Source organism: Hemiscyllium ocellatum, chromosome 12 (genome assembly GCF_020745735.1).
Source record: "Hemiscyllium ocellatum isolate sHemOce1 chromosome 12, sHemOce1.pat.X.cur, whole genome shotgun sequence".
Taxonomy (NCBI): domain Eukaryota; kingdom Metazoa; phylum Chordata; class Chondrichthyes; order Orectolobiformes; family Hemiscylliidae; genus Hemiscyllium; species Hemiscyllium ocellatum.
This window is the reverse complement of record NC_083412.1, coordinates 9,055,794-9,074,311: the sequence shown is the minus strand read 5'-3', so window position 1 is coordinate 9,074,311 and position 18,518 is coordinate 9,055,794. Positions and strand designations below refer to the sequence as shown.

The 18,518-nt window shown below is 46.0% G+C and overlaps 1 protein-coding gene across 4 annotated transcripts in view; it reads left to right on the top strand.

The window, feature by feature from the left end:
- LOC132820654 (MAP7 domain-containing protein 2-like) overlaps positions 1-18,518 on the top strand; it is a 139,561-nt gene that overhangs the window by 30,847 nt on the left and 90,196 nt on the right. For 3 of the 4 annotated variants that reach the window (XM_060832866.1, XM_060832865.1, XM_060832864.1), the window contains exons 4-8: positions 1,024-1,141; positions 2,186-2,278; positions 2,989-3,099; positions 6,787-6,908; positions 14,221-14,345. In XM_060832866.1, the coding sequence (XP_060688849.1) occupies positions 1,024-1,141; positions 2,186-2,278; positions 2,989-3,099; positions 6,787-6,908; positions 14,221-14,345 (569 nt within the window). The remainder of the gene's footprint in view (positions 1-1,023; positions 1,142-2,185; positions 2,279-2,988; positions 3,100-6,786; positions 6,909-14,220; positions 14,346-18,518) is intronic. The other variant, XM_060832867.1, reaches the window with a different exon arrangement.

Here is an 18,518-nt window from a genome sequence, read left to right as displayed (position 1 = left end):
TATGGTTCCTAATTCTGGGCACCAGAAAAGGCTGTAACAGTGGGAGCAGAGAGCTGGACGATAGGGTTCCCAGAAATAGCAGAAGTGCCAGGGTGTGTGATTTCAAAGCCCGAGCTTGTCCGTGCGTCGCTCCCGAAACAGAAAACATTGATGCCATAGTGAGCAGAAACTCCTGGAGCTGTGCACTTCGGCCTGCTGCCTGGGATGGGGAAGAGAAGGAGCTGGTCGGTCTTGATGCTTGTTTCATGGGAACATGTTCAGATTTCTTGATGGATGAGATTGCATTGTGTGCATGAATTAGCAACTTAGTCTGCAAAGGTTCCATGTTCCCACTGTCGTATCATTGGAATACACACTGGGCTATCAGGGTGGAATAAATATTCATACCACACTGATTAAATAAATCACCTTCCAATGTTGAAGGTAAAAGCCAGATAGAATACCCTTTCACCTAAAAAAAACACATCCAAGATCTTTACAAAGTTGGCTTATGAACATGCAAACATTTCAGGTTCTATCCTGAGTGTACCTCTATTGGAAAATGCTGGGAGGGGTGGCGAGGGTGCTTTGACAGAGAGAAACGATGCAGCCAGACTCTGTGTCAGTGTAGAGCCGGAATGTCTGGCAATGTCTAGCAGCCTGGCTAATTCAGTGAGTTACCTTGTGCTGGGGATCTCGCGCAGTGAATCAGCAAATGATCAGGGCCTCTGCGATTTCCCACAGGCCTGCACTTATTGCTTGGCCGAGCATTCTTCAACAGCTGAACCTCCACTGCGCTACCATGCAGGTACTGCTGCTGATGCAGACTGACATTCAGGGTGTAGCTCAGCAGTAACCCTGTGCTGGTCTTGCTCCTGATGATAACTGAACAATCCCAGTGAAAGCCAGCCGTTTTGGTTTCCTCTAGTGAATTCTAACTGCTTTTGAAGTCTCGCGTGCTCTCTTGTGTTCTGTCTTTTTTAAACGTAGTGCTTTTTTTTGGTCCCTCCTTCTCCTTCACCCCCACCCAACTTCTGTCTTCAGCAGCGTCACGAGGCCATGATGCGTCGCACTTTAGAGCGTAGTCAACAGCTAGACCAGCGACAAAAGCGATGGTCCTGGGGAGGAGCAGGAGCACCTACAGGAGCTGGGACTAAGGATGGTGAGTGAGAGAGAACTGACCGCATTGCAGCTCCCTCTCTGACAACGTGATGAGTGTGTATGTGTGAGAGAGAGAGAGAGAGAGAGAGAGAAAGCATCTGAGTCTTTTTAGCACTCTGAAATTTTACCTATCATCACAACAGTTATCCTCAGAAATCAGAACTCCTCTCTGGCTTTTATTTTTAACAGGGTGTAGCAATGGATGAATTTCTGTTCACATTTTTCAGTCAAATTGAGCCACTGGGGCAAATTAACCAATTAAATTCGAGCCATTTTTAAAGGGTGACTTGCAACTAAAGAAAATATAAGGACAAGAATTACTTTAAAGTCTGCCTGTTCTGTCACACAGTTGAGGCTGTTTTAGTTTCTGGATTAGTGGTGCTGGAAGAGCACAGCAGTTCAGGCAGCTGTTTTAGTGAATTGAAGCCTTGAGAGAAAGAAGAGAAAATACCCAGTGTCTGACAGTACAGGGCAGATGGATTCAAAAGGACACTGAGGGTAAGTCACTGATTGATTCTCTCTCCCTCAGGAATCTGCTGTTGAGAAGCTTGAATTTCTGAAGCCCCTTTTCTCTGCCGTTTACAATGACTGCAGTTACTGAGCTGTTACTGTGGGTTTAAAATGCAGTCTGACCACAGGAGTGGGAGGGGGGGGGAGGGACAGTTGGTCAGGATTTGACCCAGTGTGAGATGCAGCAGTCACCAGCTGTAAAATGCCATAAACGTATATCCGTTTTTTAAAAAAAAGGTGGGGTGGTCAGTCTCTGATTGTGTTCCTCAATACGACCCTTAAACTGGAATCTGCCAGTGAGAGGAAAACACTATTTTGAGCCAGAGAGATGCACTGTAAGTGATAAGCTGCTAGATTCTGGGTGTTAATAAAAGCACCCCACCCCAGACCTGCAACATGTCCCACACACACTCAGAGGGAGTTGAGTCATAGTTCTCTGCCGTGTACTGTCTGCTGAAATGTTTTCTTTTCTTCTTGTTATTTAGCAACCAGACGGTTTGGCAGCTGACTGATGTCCTTTATTCTGATTGTGTAGGTGCATCAGAAAATACCCCACCCTGCCCTCTAGGTTTAGCGTTCAACAGCCCTCCAGCTCCTGAGGCCTCTGATGCTGCTGATTCCATTGCTGGTATTTAAAATCATTACTATGTACCTAGGTGTTTTAACACTTTTTCCTGTCTTGTCCAGTCATCTCACTAATCTGTTTTACCCATCCAGTGCTTTTGTTTTGCTGTTTGTACTACTGCTTGAAATGTGGGTGCTCGGTAACATTTGTGTTTGTGTGTGTCTGTGAGAGAGAGACTGGACTTATGTGTATCTGTCTGTGTGTGCCTGTCTGTGTATGTGTGTATGGACCTGTATATTTGTGTGTCTGTGTGTACTTGTGTGTGTATCTATGTGGATGTCTGTATGTGTGTTGTGTGCATGTATCTGTCTGTGTGTGCATCTGTATGTCAATGTGTGTGTGTGTGTTGTGTTCATGCGTCTGTCTATGTCGATGTGTGTTGCGTGTCTGTGTGCATGTCTCTATATCAGGATGTGTACTTTCTTATTGATCTGTCATTGGCAAAGATGGTTCTTGTATTATTTTAACAGTACAAGACTATCTTGTTATCCAGCACTTGACTGAGACTGTATCATGAGGCTCTTCTGCATGTCCTGTTCTATATGTTTGTGTTTTTTATTTGTTTTCAGTGTCTGTGTTGACATTTTGTGTACCTGGCGGATACTTGAATGGCCATTCTGAATGTAAATGCTCTCTCTCTCTCTCTCTCTCTCTCTCTCTCTCTCTCTCTCTCTCTCTCTCTCCGCCCCCACCCCCACCCTGACTTTTTGCAGCACCAGACAAATTCTCAGTCCCTGCTGCCAATCTGCCCAGACACATGGAGTCAATGAGTGGCAAACTCCTGACGCCCTCAACAGCAGCCAACCCACAGCCCCCTGAGAAAGGCAAGTGGTTAACCAGCTGGGGTGAGGGGCTGGTACGCATTTCTGAGGGTTCTTTCGTTCTGTTTAGATGTGTGTGCTCACTCCACGCTTACTGCATTACAGTCTCGATTAAGCCAAACATCGATACTCGAGCAGCCAGTCCATGCTCTCAGTTAAGTTATGAGTCCATTGATACATGGACGATCATAACACTGCTTTCAAATTTGGATGAAATGTTGGAGTTTCTGCATTGTGTGTATGTGTGCCTTTGTGCGTGTGTCAGACAGAGCACATTTGAGCAGCCTGCTGTAATGGTGTTTTGGCAAAGTGATTCCTTGTTAGATCTCAGGGTGATTGTAAGTGGGTTTGAGACCACTTCCTTTGGGAGCAAGGGTGGGTGACGAGGAGCTGACTGTCACTGGTAGGTGTCCCTCTCTCCTCATGAAGAAAAGATTGTAGTCATTTATGATCTGTTAGAACAGTCTGAATGGCCTCCTGCTGTCTCAGTCTTTCAAGATATGTATTTCATTCTGAAACTGACCCCAGTCCCTGGTCTGTAATGAACACTGCTCTCTGATAGGAGCACAGGCTACATTGCTCTCTTTGGTTAGATTTAGCCATAGTTCTGCTGCCTTATCAAGTCGTGACTCTTACAAGGAACTCAAGGCGATGCATTCATTTCTTATCTCACAAATCAGTTTTTGAAATGGGTTCAGCTCTTGTGGCATTTGAGAGAGTGGGAATACAGAATTTGTTTTTTTCTCTCTCTTGATGAGGAGTTAGAAGGTTTTTGTGATATTTTTCATTCACAAGCGGTGGACAAAAATTGGATCCAATTTTGATGGAATGGCTGCTGTGCACTCACTGAGATTCCAGTCTTCCCCTCCATGAGGAAATGGGAAATCATGGGCACTCAGCAGATGAGAGAGGGGGAGGTCCTGTAAGCTTTTATTGCATTGTCCACAATGAGTCCACCCCACCCCAAACGCACACTTCTCCTCACCCATCCCAATCCCCTGACTTCAAACAATCTCTCCCACCCACCCCCCCTGCCCTACAGTTCCTCTTCCTCTCAACCCACCCTTACAGTCCCTCTTCATCTCACCCCACCCAAACACTGTCTTATCACAGGATTATGCTTCAACTCTGTTCAGACTGAACAGAGTTGTAACCTCATCACACAGTCTGCCGCTCACCACTCTCACACACACTCACTCTCATATGCACACACACTTGCTCACACACACAATTGCACACTGAATTGTACACACGCTCATTCACACTCTCACTTTCTCACACACACTCGCACACTTACTCACATTCAGGACCCACTGCCTTTACAGTATCTAGTGCCTTCATGAATTGAATTGGCTGTAGTCTGGTATCTGTGATGCCGAGGACTACTGGGCGAGGCCAAGAAGCATCATCCACTCGGCATGTCTGGCTGAAGATTGCAGCAAACATTTCATCCTTATCTTCTGCATTGATGTGCTGGGTTCTTCCATCATTGAAGATGGGGATATTTGTGGAGTCTCCTTCTCCAGTGAGTTGTTCAATCATCCACCACCATTCACAACAGGATGTGGCAGGATTGCAGAGCTTATCTGCAATGGAGCAGATCTGATCCATTCGTTGTGAGATTGCTTGGTTCAGCCTGTCTCTTGCTGCTCATGCTGTCTGGCCAGCAAAATGGTCCTGCTTGGCAGCTTCATCAGGCTGACACCTCATTTTTAGGTATGCCTGGTGCTGCTGCCATACCCTCCTGCACTCTCCATTGAACCAGGGTGGCTTGATGGTCATGGTTGAGTGGCAGATATACAGGACCTTCAGTTTGCAGATTGTGTAGGAGTACAATTCTGCTCCCACTGATTACAGCCATTTGCAGATATCCACTTTAGCCTGAAGGAAACATGTCAGTGTATTGTCCGAATATTCAGTATTATTTATGGGTTAACTGCACAAGATTCAAAAAATCAAAGAACAGAGTGTTAATCCAGCTTTGCTTCCCCAAAACGTGCTTTGCATTTAAACTTGAGTCTTTCAAATGTCATTTTTCAGTCTGTACCTCCTGAATATATTTTTTAAAACTGATGAAAAAGGATCGAAGAAAGCACCTTGTTCCAGGCGCTACATAGCGACTTGTGGGTTGTTGCAACACCAGCTGTTAAACAGCACAGTGGGTGGCACAGTGGCTCAGTGGTTAGCGCTGCTGCCTCACAGCACCAGGAACCCAGGTTTGATCCCCATCTCGAGTGACTGTCTGTGTGGAGTTTGCACATACTCCCCGTGTTTGCGTGGGTTTCCTCCAGGTGCTCCAGTTTTCTCTCAACACCCAAAGATGTGCAGGTTAGGTGAATTGGCCATGCTAAATTGCCAAGTCAGGGGTAAATATAGGGTAGGGGAATAGGTCTGGGTGGGTTACCCTTTGGAGGGTCAGTCTGGACTTGTTGAGCCGAAGGGCCTGTTTCCATGCTGAGGGTAATCTAACCTAAACCACAACTTGAAGTGATGCCCTTTGTTTTTGAGGTTTTGTCAGTCAGACGATGGCTAAGTCCTCATGTTTGGAGATACAGAAAACAAGCGACAAAAAGCAGTGGCTAGAGTGGGAGAGGGTAATTGGTTGCAAGAGTCAAAGCATCATCTCCTGACTTCTTCAGTGAGAAAATACTGGGCCCAGTTAAAGGACTCACAATCTTGACTTGGGTTGAAGGGAGGTGGTGAGAATTATTTGCAGTTGATGTTTGAGAATTCATTGCCAACAATCAGATGTGGAAGGTCTTTAAATGCTTCTGTGTTGTTCACCTTCGGGAGGGGATTGAGTCATCCTTACAAAGGGCTGCTTGCTGACGTGGCGCTGTCTGTTTAGTCACCCGGAGCTACACCACAGCGTGTTTTGTTCCCCTTTGTCATCACTCTTTCGCTGAAGACATTTCTCCTGAATTCCTGATTGGATTTCTCTGCGATGATCTTATCTTCACAGTAAGCAGTCCTGTTGTCCCCTGTGTTTGTGAAAGGGTGAGCTTAACCCTTTATTTCCTCTTGTGCTGGATGGGATTCAAGGTTCTTTGTTTGACCATTTATTTGTACATCCATAGAAGATGTACACATCCAAAAATGGTAATGCCTCAAATCTTCCTTGCAAAAACAGATATGTTATACTATTTTCACAAATAATAAGCTTCCAATCAATTGTTTTTACAGATAATTTCCAATCAAAAGATTACACATTGACTCATCTATGTCTCTACCCACCAGTCTTCCTGTAGTCTCCATTCCAGGCTAGTACACATGGCTATGCCATCCAATCTTATTCATGTCAATACACATTATAGTATTAAACAATCATATCGTTATAGATTCACACCTTCTGATAGTAAATGTGTTTTCTATGTGTATGGGCAGCATGGTGGTTCACAGCGCCAGGCACCTGGGTTTGGCTCCAGCCTCAGGTTTGGAGCCTCTGTGTGGAGTTTGCCCATTCTCCTCGTGTCTGCGTGTGTTTCCTCCCACAGTCCAAAGATGTGCAGATTAGGTGAACTGGCCATGCTAAATTGCCCGTGGTGTTCAGGGATATGTAGGCCAGGTGCATTAGTCAGGGGTAAATGGGTAGGGGAATGGGTCTGGGTGGTTATTCTTTGTACTGTGTACTCTTGTGCTCTTTTCTCTGAAAGTTTAATTGTTTAGTGTCCCATGTCTGCTCTTGTCTAGTGTTGACTAGTCCTCAGAAGACCAATTCCAAGTCTGCACTCACTCCTTCAGGAGACAGGCCGGATGGCACAGCAGTGTCGCCGGGAGAGGCAAAGTCGAGACTGACGTCAGAACCGCAACAGGTAATCGAAAGAACCATTAATGGCGTTGATGTAGCTGAGATTGTACATGGTACCCAGAGGGAGCTCTGCATTTATTGGTGAAAATCACCTTATTGTTGGCATTTCATGTGCCTGGCCAAATAAATCTATCCTCGTTACAATCTCACATTTGATTCAATAAATACTGTACTCCGTGATGCTGTTTGCAAAGGAGATTCAACTGTGAAATGGATCTTGTTGGTTCGGATGGATCTTGGCTTTGTGCTTTATGAAGGATGAGAGGACATTGGAGAAGATGCTCAAAAGGTTTTACAAAAGTGGTCCCAAAACTCAAATGTTCCATGGATAGTTTACAGTTCCGGACACCGCATTAGATTAGATTAGATTACTTACAGTGTGGAAACAGGCCCTTCAGCCCAACAAGTCCACACCGACACTCTGAAGTGCAACCCACCCAGACCCATTCCCCTACGTTTACCCCTTCACCTAACACTATGGGCAATTTAGAACATAGAACAGAACATAGAACAGAACAGGCCCTTCAGCCCACGATGTTGTGCAGACCATTAATCCTCATGTATGCACCCTATAGAACATAGAACAGTACAGCACAGAACAAGCCCATTTAGCATGGCCAATTCACCTGACCTGCACATTTTTGGACTGTGGGAGGAAACTGAGCACCCAGAGGAAACCCACGCATACACGGGGGAGAATGTGCAAACTCCACACAGTCATTGCCTGAGGCGGGAATTGAATCCGGGTCTCTAGCACTGTGAAGTAGCAGTGCTAACCACTGTGCCACCATGCCAGATGTGGAAGCATTAGAAAGGGTTCAGAGGAGATTTGCTCGGATGTTGCCTGGTATGGAGGGATGGTACGATGAAAGGCTGAGGGACTTGAGGCTGTTTTTTGTTAGAGAGATGATGGTTGAGAGATAACTTAATTGAGACATATCAGATAATCAGAGTTAGATAGGGTGGACAGTGAGAGCCTTTTTCCTCAGGTGGTGATGGCTCGCATGAGAGCTTATAGTTTTAAATTGATGGGTGATAGATATAGGACAGATGTTAGAGGTAGTTTCTTTGCTCAGAGTAGTAGGGGCATGGAATGCACTGCCTGCAACAGTAGTAGACTCACCAACTTGAAAGCCATTTAAATGGTCATTAGATCCAGATCCAGGTTGGCTCAACATCGAGGGCCGAAGGTCCTATACTGTGCTATTATGTTGTATGTTAGTAAATTGCCTTCACCAGCTTCCCAGGGAGTGCCTTCCATATTTCCGCCCCCTATGGATGATTTGTTTTCTCTCTCTCAGGTGCCCTCTAAACCACCACCACCTCACCTTCACCTTCTGCCTTAACATCTTAAACAAGTCTGTCATAGGGAAGAGATTTTCATCATCTATTCTGTCTATGCCTCTCATACTCCAATCAAATCCCCCCTCAGCCTCCTCTGCTCCAGGGAAAACAAATCCAGCCTATCCAGTCTCACCTCATAATGGAGACTTTCCATCCTACACATCATCCTGATGAGCCTCCTCTGCACCCTCTCCAGTGCAAACACATCCTTCTGACAGTGCGGCGACCAGAACTGCACACAGTATTGCAACTGTTGGCTAAACAAGGTTTTATTAAGTTGCTACAAGACTTCCCTCCACCTATTCCAAACCCCAGCTAATGAAGGCAAACACCCCATATGCTCTCTTCACTATCCTGTCTGCCTGTGCTGACACCATCAGGGATCTACCAAGGTCCCGTTGCTTCTCAGTACTCCCTAGGGACCTGCCATTCATTGTGTATATCCTTCCCTCATTAGACCTCCCTAAATACATTGCCTCTCACTTATCAGGATTACATTCCTTCAGCTCCACATTCTTGTCTACCTCAGATGACCTCTCACTCCTTTGTAAGTCAAGAACTGCTTGATCTCTGCTATAAAAATGTCCGTTACCCTGCTTGCTGCGCTCTCTGGGTCCTCAGTGAAAAGCTTCCTTCTCATCTTCTTGTTCGATGGGAGACCCACGCTTTTAAAACTGAATCCCCCAGTTTTCAACCCTTTCCCATTCTTTCAGCTTCCATCCTGTCAAATCCCCTCAGACATCTCATATTTCAAGACGTTAAATACTAAAGATCAGATAGAAGCAAAAACAAAGAGCTGGAGAAACTCAGCAGACATTTGGAGAAAGAAACAGAGTTAACATTTTGAGTCCAATGACCCTTCATCAGAACTGAAAGGTATTGGAAAACAGTTTCTTTTAGAACATAGGACATAGTGCATTACAGTGCAGTACAGACCCTACAGGCCCTCAATGTTGTGCCGACCTGTGAAACCAATCCGAAGCCCATCTAGCCTCCATTTTCATCCATATGTCTATCCAATAACCATTTAAATGCTCTGAAATTTGTGAGTCTACTTCTGTTGCAGACAGTGCATTCCACCCATGTAGGTTGGCGCAGTAGCTCAGTGGTTAGCACTGCTGCCTCACAGTGTCAGGGACCGGGGTTCAATTCCCACCTCGGGTGACTGTCCGTGTGGAGTTTGCACATTCTCCCCGTGTCTGTGTAGGTTTCCTCCAGGTGCTCCGGTTTCCTCCCATAGACCAAAGATGTGCAGGTTAGGTGAATTGGCCATGCTAAATTGCCCGTACTGTTATGTGCATTAGTCAGGGGGAAATGTAGGGGAATGGATCTGGGTGGGTTACTCTTCAGAGGGTGAGTTTGGATTTGTTGGGCCAAGTGGCCTGTAGAGAATCTAACCTACTCTCTGAGTAAAGAAACTACCTCTGACATCTGTCCTATATCTATCATCCCTCAATTTAAAGCTATGTCCCTTTGTGCTAGCCATCACCATCTGAAGAAAATGGCTCTCACTGTCCTCCCTGTCAAACTCTCTGATTATCTTATATGTCTCAATGAAGTCATCTCTCAACCTTCCCTCTCATGAAAACAGCCTCAAGTCCCTCAGCCTTTCCTCGTAAGACCTCCCCTCCATAACAGACAACATCGTAGTAAATCTCCTCTGAACCCTTTCCAGCACTTCCACATCCTTCCTATAATGCAGTCACCAGACTTTTGAGGAGCAAGTAGAAGATGATATAGAGGCCCATAAGACAAAGGGGTTGTTAATAAAGTGTGGAGAGAGAAAAGGGGACTTGTAATGGGGAGTAAATTAAGATGTGAGGTGGCATGGTGGCTCAGTGGTTAGCACTGCTGCCTCACAGAGCCAGGGACCCAGGTTTGATTCCAGCCTCGAGCAACAGTCTGTGTGGAGTTTATACATTCTCCCCATGTCTGCGTGGGTTTCCTCCGGGTCCTTCTCACAATTCAAAGATGTGTAATTTAGTTGGATTGACTATGCGAAATTGCCTGTGGAGTCCAGGGATGTGCGGGTTAGGTAGGTTAGCCATGACAAATGCAGGGTTACAGGAATAAGGGAGGGGGGTTGGTCTGGGTAGGATGCTCGTCGGAGGGTTGCTGTGGACTTGTTGGGTTGAATGGTCTGCTTCCAGGGACTCTATGATTCTATGAATGGAGCAATGGGTCCTTTCTACTCAGTGCAAAGTAATGACAACAAAATCGAGGCTGACAGGGAGTGAAGAGAATGTATGAAAGATAGGGAACAGACAGTTTCTGATGTTAGGCAGAAGTGGGTGTTGCAGATGCTAGAATTAGCATCAAGTTTAGAGTGGTGCTGGAAAAGCACAGAAGGTCAGGCAGCATCCGAGGAGCAGGAAAATCGACGTTTCGGGCTCGGATGCTGCCTGACCTACTGTGCTTTTCCAGTATCTGAAGTTAGTGACCTCAATCTTGAGATATCAAGGCTGTAAATTGAGGTGTTCTTCCTCAAGCTTATGTTGTGCTTCATTGGAACATTGCAGAAGACCCAGGACAAGGATGTTTGCATGAGTCATTGAGATGTACAGCATGGAAACAGACCCTTCGGTCCAACCCATCCATACCGACCAGATATCCCAACCCAATCTAGCCCCACCTGCCAGCACCCAGCCCATATCCCTCCAAACCCTTTCTATTCATAGACCCATCCAAATGCCTCTTAAATGTGACAATTGTACTAGCCTCCACCACTTCCTCTGGCAGCTCATTCCATACACGTACCACCCTCTGTATGAAAAAGTTGCCCCATAAGTCTCTTTTATATCTTTCCCCTCTCAGTCTAAGCCTATGCTCTCTAGTTCTGGACTCCCTGACCCCAAGGAAAAGACTTTGCCTATTTACCCTATCCAGGCCCCTCATAATTTTGTAAACCTCTGTAAGGTCACCCCTCAGCCTCCGACACTCCAGGGAAAACAGCCTGTTCAGCCTTTCCCTATAGCTCAAATCCTCCAACCCTGGCAACATCCTTGTAAATCTTGTCTGGACCCTTTCAAGTTTCACAACATCTTTCCAATAGGAAGGAGACCAGAATTGCATGCAGTATTCCAACACTGGCCTAACCAATGTCCTGTACAGTCGCAACATGACCTCCCAACTCCTGTACTCAATACTCTATCCTTAGTAGCCACACACGCAGATGACAAGCAATATGAATTCAACTGGGACAACACTACTATTATAGGACAAGCCAAACAGAGAACAGCCAGGGAATTCCTAAAGGCATGACACTCATCCACAGATTCAATCAATAAGCACATAGACCTGGACCCAATATACCGGCCACTGCAGCGGACAGCTGGAACTGACAACCGGAAGCGGCAGATTCAAACCACTACAAATGCTAAAGGAAAGATCACAGAAGCGCTTTACAGGAGGCTCCCATCCCTGAGGATGTCACCTAGACAGGGGACAAAACATCTGCAACACAAATTCCCAGCTCGGCAAACAGAACCACAACAATGAGCACCCGAGCTACAAATCTTCTCACAAACTTTGAACTCTGACCAATAAAGGAAAGCATACCAACCACCGCTTTCACTATCTACCTGTGATTCCACTTTCAAGGAGCTATAAACCTGCACTCCAAGGTCTCTTTGTTCAGCAACACTCCCTAGGACCTTATCATTAAGTGTATAAGTCCTGCTAAGATTTGCTTTCCCAAAATGCAGCACCTCGCATTTATCTGAATTAAACTCCATCTGCCACTTCTCAGCCCACTAACCCATCTGGTCAAGATCCTGTTTTAATCTGAAGTAACTCTCTTCACTGTCCACTACACCTCCAATTTTGGTGTCATCTGCAAACGTACTAACTATACCTCTTAAGCTCACATCCAAATCATTTATATAAATGATAAAAAGTAGAGGACCCAGCACTGATCCTTGTGGCACTCCACTGGTCACAGGCCTCCAGTCTGAAAGAGAATCCTCCAACCACCATCCTCTGTCTTCTACCTTTGAGCCAGTTCGGAATCCAAATGGCTAGTTCTCCCTGTATTCCGTGAGATCTAACCTTGCTAATCAGTCTCCCATGGGGAACCTTGTCGAACACCTTACTGAAGTCCATATAGATCGCATCTACCGCTCTGCCCTCATCAATCCTCTATGTTACTTCCTCAAAAAACTCAATCAAGTTTGGGAGACATGATTTCCCATGCACAAAGCCATGTTGACTACCCTAATCAGTCCTTGCCTTTCCAAATACTTGTACATCCTATCCCTCAAGATTCCCTCCAACAACTTTCCCACCACCGACGCTATGCTCACTGGTCTGTAGTTCCCTGGCTTGTCTTTACCCCCCCTTCTTACACAGTGGCACCATGTTAGCCAACCTCAAGTCTTCCAGCACCTCACCTGTGACTATCGATGATACAAATATCTCAGCAAGAGGCCCAGCAATCACTTCTCTAGCTTCCTGCTGAGTTCTGGGGTACACCTGATCAGGTCCTGGGGATTTATCCATTTTTATGCTTTTCAAGACATCCAACACTTCCTCCTCTTTAATATGGATATTTTGCAAGATGTCACCATCTATTTCGCTACTTTCTATATCTTCCATGTCCTTTTCCACAGTAAATACTGATGCAAAATACTCATTTAGTATCTTTCCCATTTTCTGAGGCTGCCTTGCTGATCTTTGAGGTGCCCAATTCTCTCCCTAGTTACCCTTTTGTCCTTAATGTATTTGTAAAAGCTCTTTGGATTTCCCTTAATTCTATTTGCCAAAGCTATCACATGTCCCCTTTTTGCCCTCCTGATTTCCCTCTTAAGTATGCTCCTACTTCATTTATACTGAGAAGACAGTCAGATAGGCTCTTTTTACCATGTACTGTGTCTACCAGGGTCTTAGGTACCACAGGGACAATGGGAGGAAATATTGGCCGCCATTCAGTTCCTGATCACTGTCTGACAATGAGCCCTACTGACAGCACCACTAAAATGTGCCAATGGGCTCCATAAGGTTGAAATAAAATTGAAATAGTGAATTTGTCAATCGAATTTAATATATTTATTTCATCCAGCATGCGTCCTCAGGTTTGCTTGTGATGGGTATTTAGTGAGTTGGCAAGGAAGGTATTAAAACAATGGGTGGGCAAAATGGATTGGCATAGAGCCTAAAGGGGGAATAAGCGGTATGGTTGGGTGACGGGCTGGTGTGAAGGGAGAGTGGGCATGAGGCTGGAGGGCCAACCTTCTTTTCTCTTAATTCTTTTTGTTCCCAGCTTCCATGAAGTGCTGGAACACTAACGCTTTCATCTCGCTTGGCCCCACATCCTTTAATCTCAGAACTCTTTGTGGCAGGGAGGGGGAGGGGCAGTCCTGGCTTCCACGCAACATTGCTTTTCCAGAAAGAAATCTGAACTTCCAGGACACATTCCCTGATTTGCGGAGCCAGGAGTTGTCTGTCCTACCTTCCTGAGATGATAATGCCTTGACTAAATTTGACGTCTCCCAATATGGGAGAACACTGAGCACATTAGTTTGGTATTCAGTAGTTTGGTGTTTGGTTATTTCTGTCTGACTCAGCCAGTTCTTTGTGGTGTTAGTCAATCCTAGGTGCAGTTACTGAAACAGGGCGATTGAAGTGTTATGTCTTGCATTTCTTGCATCTTTCCAAGATGTAAAACACAACCCATTGGTCATCAAACCAACTTCTCGTCTGCGTTTTTCCCTTCAAGTTGAACCCACCTTACTTTGCTGTAAAGTAATACATTTCCCCAAAGTCCCAAACCTAAATCTGCTTATACACCAGGTCCATCAGCTAGGAGGTTCAAAGCTGCAAACAGGGTGTCTAAATATTGCCTTTGTATTTGAGACAGAATCTGATGTCAACAACCACATTGTATGCACGTACCAAACGTTTCTCTTCCAGCCTTATTTATGTTCAAGTTTGCCTGGATTCTGTAAGCAAAGTTTTAACAAAACTTTTTCTTTTAGACAGAGAAAACGAAAAAGGCAAAAAGGCAGCCATCCCCCGGGCCTGTGTCAAGTATGACGTCCATGCTCAGAAGATCTCAGTCTCCTGCAAACATGTCCAAAAGGTCCTCATCACCTGCTGTGAAGTGAGTGGTCATGTTAACTGCCCAAAGGTCAACAGGTGGCTTAGTATCCTCACTCTGAGACTAAGGTTTACAGGCTTAGGCACCAGCAATAGGAGCGTGAGTAATCATTTGGCCCATCAAGCCTGTTCTATCATTCAACATGGACATCAACTCTGCTTTCCTATCCACTCACAAGAGCCCAAAAGTCTCTCTTTCCCAGTCTTAAATATTGAGTTCCTCTAAGGTCGATAATTCCAAAATGTCACAGCGTTTTGGGTGAGGAAATATCTCCTCATCGCAGTCCTAAATGATCATTGTCTTATCCTGTGCTCCATGTGTTTTACATCTCCCCCAGCAACCTCTCAGTATCCATCCTTCAAAATCTTGTAGATCTCAATGGAGACCATCTCATTCATCTAAACCCCAGGAAATGTCAACTCAGTTTGCTCATCTTAGGCAACTGTCTCCTCTTGGAGAAAGGGAGGACTGCAGATGCTGGAGATCAGAGCTGAAAAATGTGTTGCTGGAAAAGCGCAGCAGGTCAGGCAGCATCCAAGGAGCAGAAGAATCGATGTTTTGGGCATAAGCCCTTCTTCAGGAATGGTCCTGAAGAAGAGCTTATGCCCGGAACATCGATTCTCCTGTTCCTTGGATGCTGCCTGACCTGCTGCACTTTTCCAGCAACTCATTTTTCAGCTCTGATCTCCTCTCCCACACTTGTAGCTGGTTACTATCCTGCAAAATTAACATTACAGTCTGGCTCAGGACCAATAGCTTTTATTTTTAAAGTAAAAAAATGTGAAATCTGTGAGACTTCCTGAGAGAATGACGCCACAAGTTTGTTTTTTGCACAAACAATAAACTGTCCTATGCAACATTAGAACAGTAATACAATCTACAATTATATAGACAACTTACTTCGAACACCCAGAATCAACATGTGGTAAATGTGGGAGTAGACAATGACTAGACAGCACACATCAAACAGTCAAGCAATATCCCATGTGTTTATCTGTAAGTTCTCCCTTGAAGCTCCCTCTTGAGCTACCATGTCATGGACTGCCTCAACCACCTCTTTCACACTGGTAAACAGTCTTGCCTTCCTGGTCAAGACCTGCCCCGGACTTTGAAACTCACTCGAGTACTAATTTATAAGCATGAACCTAGCTTCTCACAGACAGCTAGCTTGACCAAGCTAAGGCTGCTCCTGGAAGTTTCCCTGAGCTCTAGTCTTGGTCAGTTGCATTAAATAATGCTGCTTGTGAGCTTTTCAAGTCCCATCCTGTCAAATAAGTCTGACTAAATAAGCTCTGATTAAATAAGTCCGCCATTCATTTCTTTGACCCTCATGGCTTCCCCTAGTGCACAACCTTGAGAACATGACCAAGAAGATAAATGAGGCTAGAGCAGTAGACATTGTCTGTGTGGACTTTAGCAAAGCCTTTGACAAGACTGGTTAGTAAGGTAAATCACATGGGATCCAGGGAGAGCTAGCCAACTGGATACAAAATTGGGTTGAGATTAGGAGACAGAATAATGGTAGAGTGTTTTCTTGGTCCGGAGGTCTGTGGCCAGCATTGTGCTACAAGGATCAGTGTTGTGTCCACTGTTGTTTGCCATTTATATAAACCATTTGGATGAGAATATAGGAAGCATAGTTAGTAAGTTTGCAGATAACACCAAAATGGATTGTACAGTGGACAGTGCCGAAGATTATCTAAGATAACAATGGGATCTTGATCAGCTGGCCCGGTGGGTTGAGGAGTGGCAGATGGAGTTTAATTTAGATAAATGGGAGGTGTTGCAGGACTTGGTTCATGATAGGACCCTGGGAATATTGTCAAACAGAGAGACCTAGGGGTGTAGGTACATAGTTTCTTGAAAGTGGTGTCGTAGGTAAACAGAGTAGTAAAGAAGGCATTTGGTATGCTTGCCTTCATCGGTCAGAGTATTGAGTATAGGAGTTGGCATGTCATGTTCTGGCTGTACAGGACATTGGTGAGGCTACTTTTGGAGTAGTGTCTACAGTTCTGGTCACCCTGTTATAGGAAAGATGTAATTAAATTGGAAAGGTTGCAGAAAAGGTTGCACGAAGGACTCAAAGCCCTCCGCTTCTTCCTTTCCCACCGTACCAATCAGTACCCTTCCACTGACACCCTCCTTCGACTGACTGAACTGGTCCTCAACCTGAACAACTTCTCTTTCCAATCCTTCCACTTCCTCCAAACCAAAGGAGTAGCCATGGGCACCCGCATGGGCCCCAGCTATGCCTGCCTCTTCGTAGGATATGTGGAACAGTCCATCTTCCGCAGCTACACTGGCACCACACCCCACCTTTTCCTCCGCTACATCGATGACTGTATCGGCGCTGCCTCGTGCTCCCAAGAGGAGGTTGACCAGTTCATCCACTTTACCAACACCTTCCACCTCGACTTCAAATTTACCTGGACCATCTCAGACTCCTCCCTCCCTTTCCTAGTCCTTTCCATTTCTATCTCAGGCGACCGAATCAACACGGACATTTACTATAAACCGACCAACTCCCACAGCTACCTAGACTACACCTCCTCCCACCTGCCCCCTGTGAAAACGCCATTCCATATTCCAATTCCTTCATCTCCGCCGCATCTGCTCCCAGGCGGACCAGTTCCAATACCATGCAACCCAGATGGCCTCCTTCTTCAAAGACAGCAATTTCCCCCCAGACATGGTCGATGATGCTCTCCACCACAACTCCTCCACTTCCCATTCCTCTACCCTTGAGTCCCACCCCTCCAATCGCCACCAGGACAGAACCCCACTGGTCCTCACCTACCACCCCACCAACCTCCATATACATCATATCATCCGTCGTCATTTCCGCCACCTCCAAACGGACGCCACCACCAGAGATATATTTCCCTCTCCTTCCCTATCAGCATTCCGAAAAGACCACTCCCTCCGTGACTCCCTCGTCAGGTCCACACCCCCACTATCCCAACCTCCACTCCCGGCACCTTCCCCTGCAACCGCAAGAAATGCAAAACTTGCGCCCACACCTCCCCCCTTACTTCCCTCCAAGCTCCAAGGGATCCTTCCATATCCACCACAAATTTATCTGTACCTCCACACACATCATTTACTGCATCCGCTGCACCCGATGTGGCCTCCTCTATATTGGGGAGACAGGCCGACAACTTGCGGAACGTTTCAGCGAACACCTCTGGGACACCCGCACCAACCAACCCAACCACCCCATGGCTCAACACTTCAACACCCCCCCCCCCCCCCCCCCCCCCACTCCACCAAGGACATGCAGGTCCTTGGACTCCTCCATCGCCAGACCATAGCAACACAACAGCTGGAGGAAGAGCCGTTCTGTCTCATCTTCCGCCTAGGAACCCTCCAACCACAAGGGATGAACTCAGATTTCTCCAGTTTCTTCATTTCCCCTCCCCCCACCTTGTCTCAGTCAAATCCCTTGAACTCAGCACCGCCTTCCTAACCTGCAATCTTCTTCCTGACCTCTCCGTTCCACCCTCACTCCGGCCTATCACCCTCACCTTAACCTCCTTCCATCTATCGCATTTCCAACGCCGCTCCCCCAAGTCCCTCCTCCCTACCTTTTATCTTAGCCTGCTGGACACACTTACCTCATTCCTGAAGAAGGGCTCATGCCCGAAACGTCGATTCTCCTGCTCCTTGGATGCTGCTTGACCTGCTGCGCTTTTCCAGCAACACATTTTCAGCTCTAAGCTCCAGCATCTGCAGTCCTCACTTTCTCCTTGCAGAAAAGATTTACCAGGATGTTGCCAGGACTGGAAGGTTGGTGCTATAATGGAAGGCTGAATAGGCTGGGACCTCTTTCACTGGAGTATAGGAGGTTGAGGGGTGACCTTATAGAGGTTAATAAAATAATGAAAGGGATAGATGAGCTAAATAGCAAAAGTCTTTTCCCAAGGTTAGGGGAATCCAAAACTAGAGGGCATAGGTTTAACGTGAAAGAGGAAAGATGTAAAAGGGACCTGAATGACAATGTTTTCACACCGAGAGTGACACATACATGGAATGAGCTGCCAAAGGAAGTGATAGAGATGGGTACAGTTACAACATTCCAAAGACATTTGGAAAGGAACATGGATAGGAAAGGTTTAGAGGGATATGGGCCAAACACAGGCAAATGGGACTGGTTTGGTTTGGGAATGCTGGTTGGCA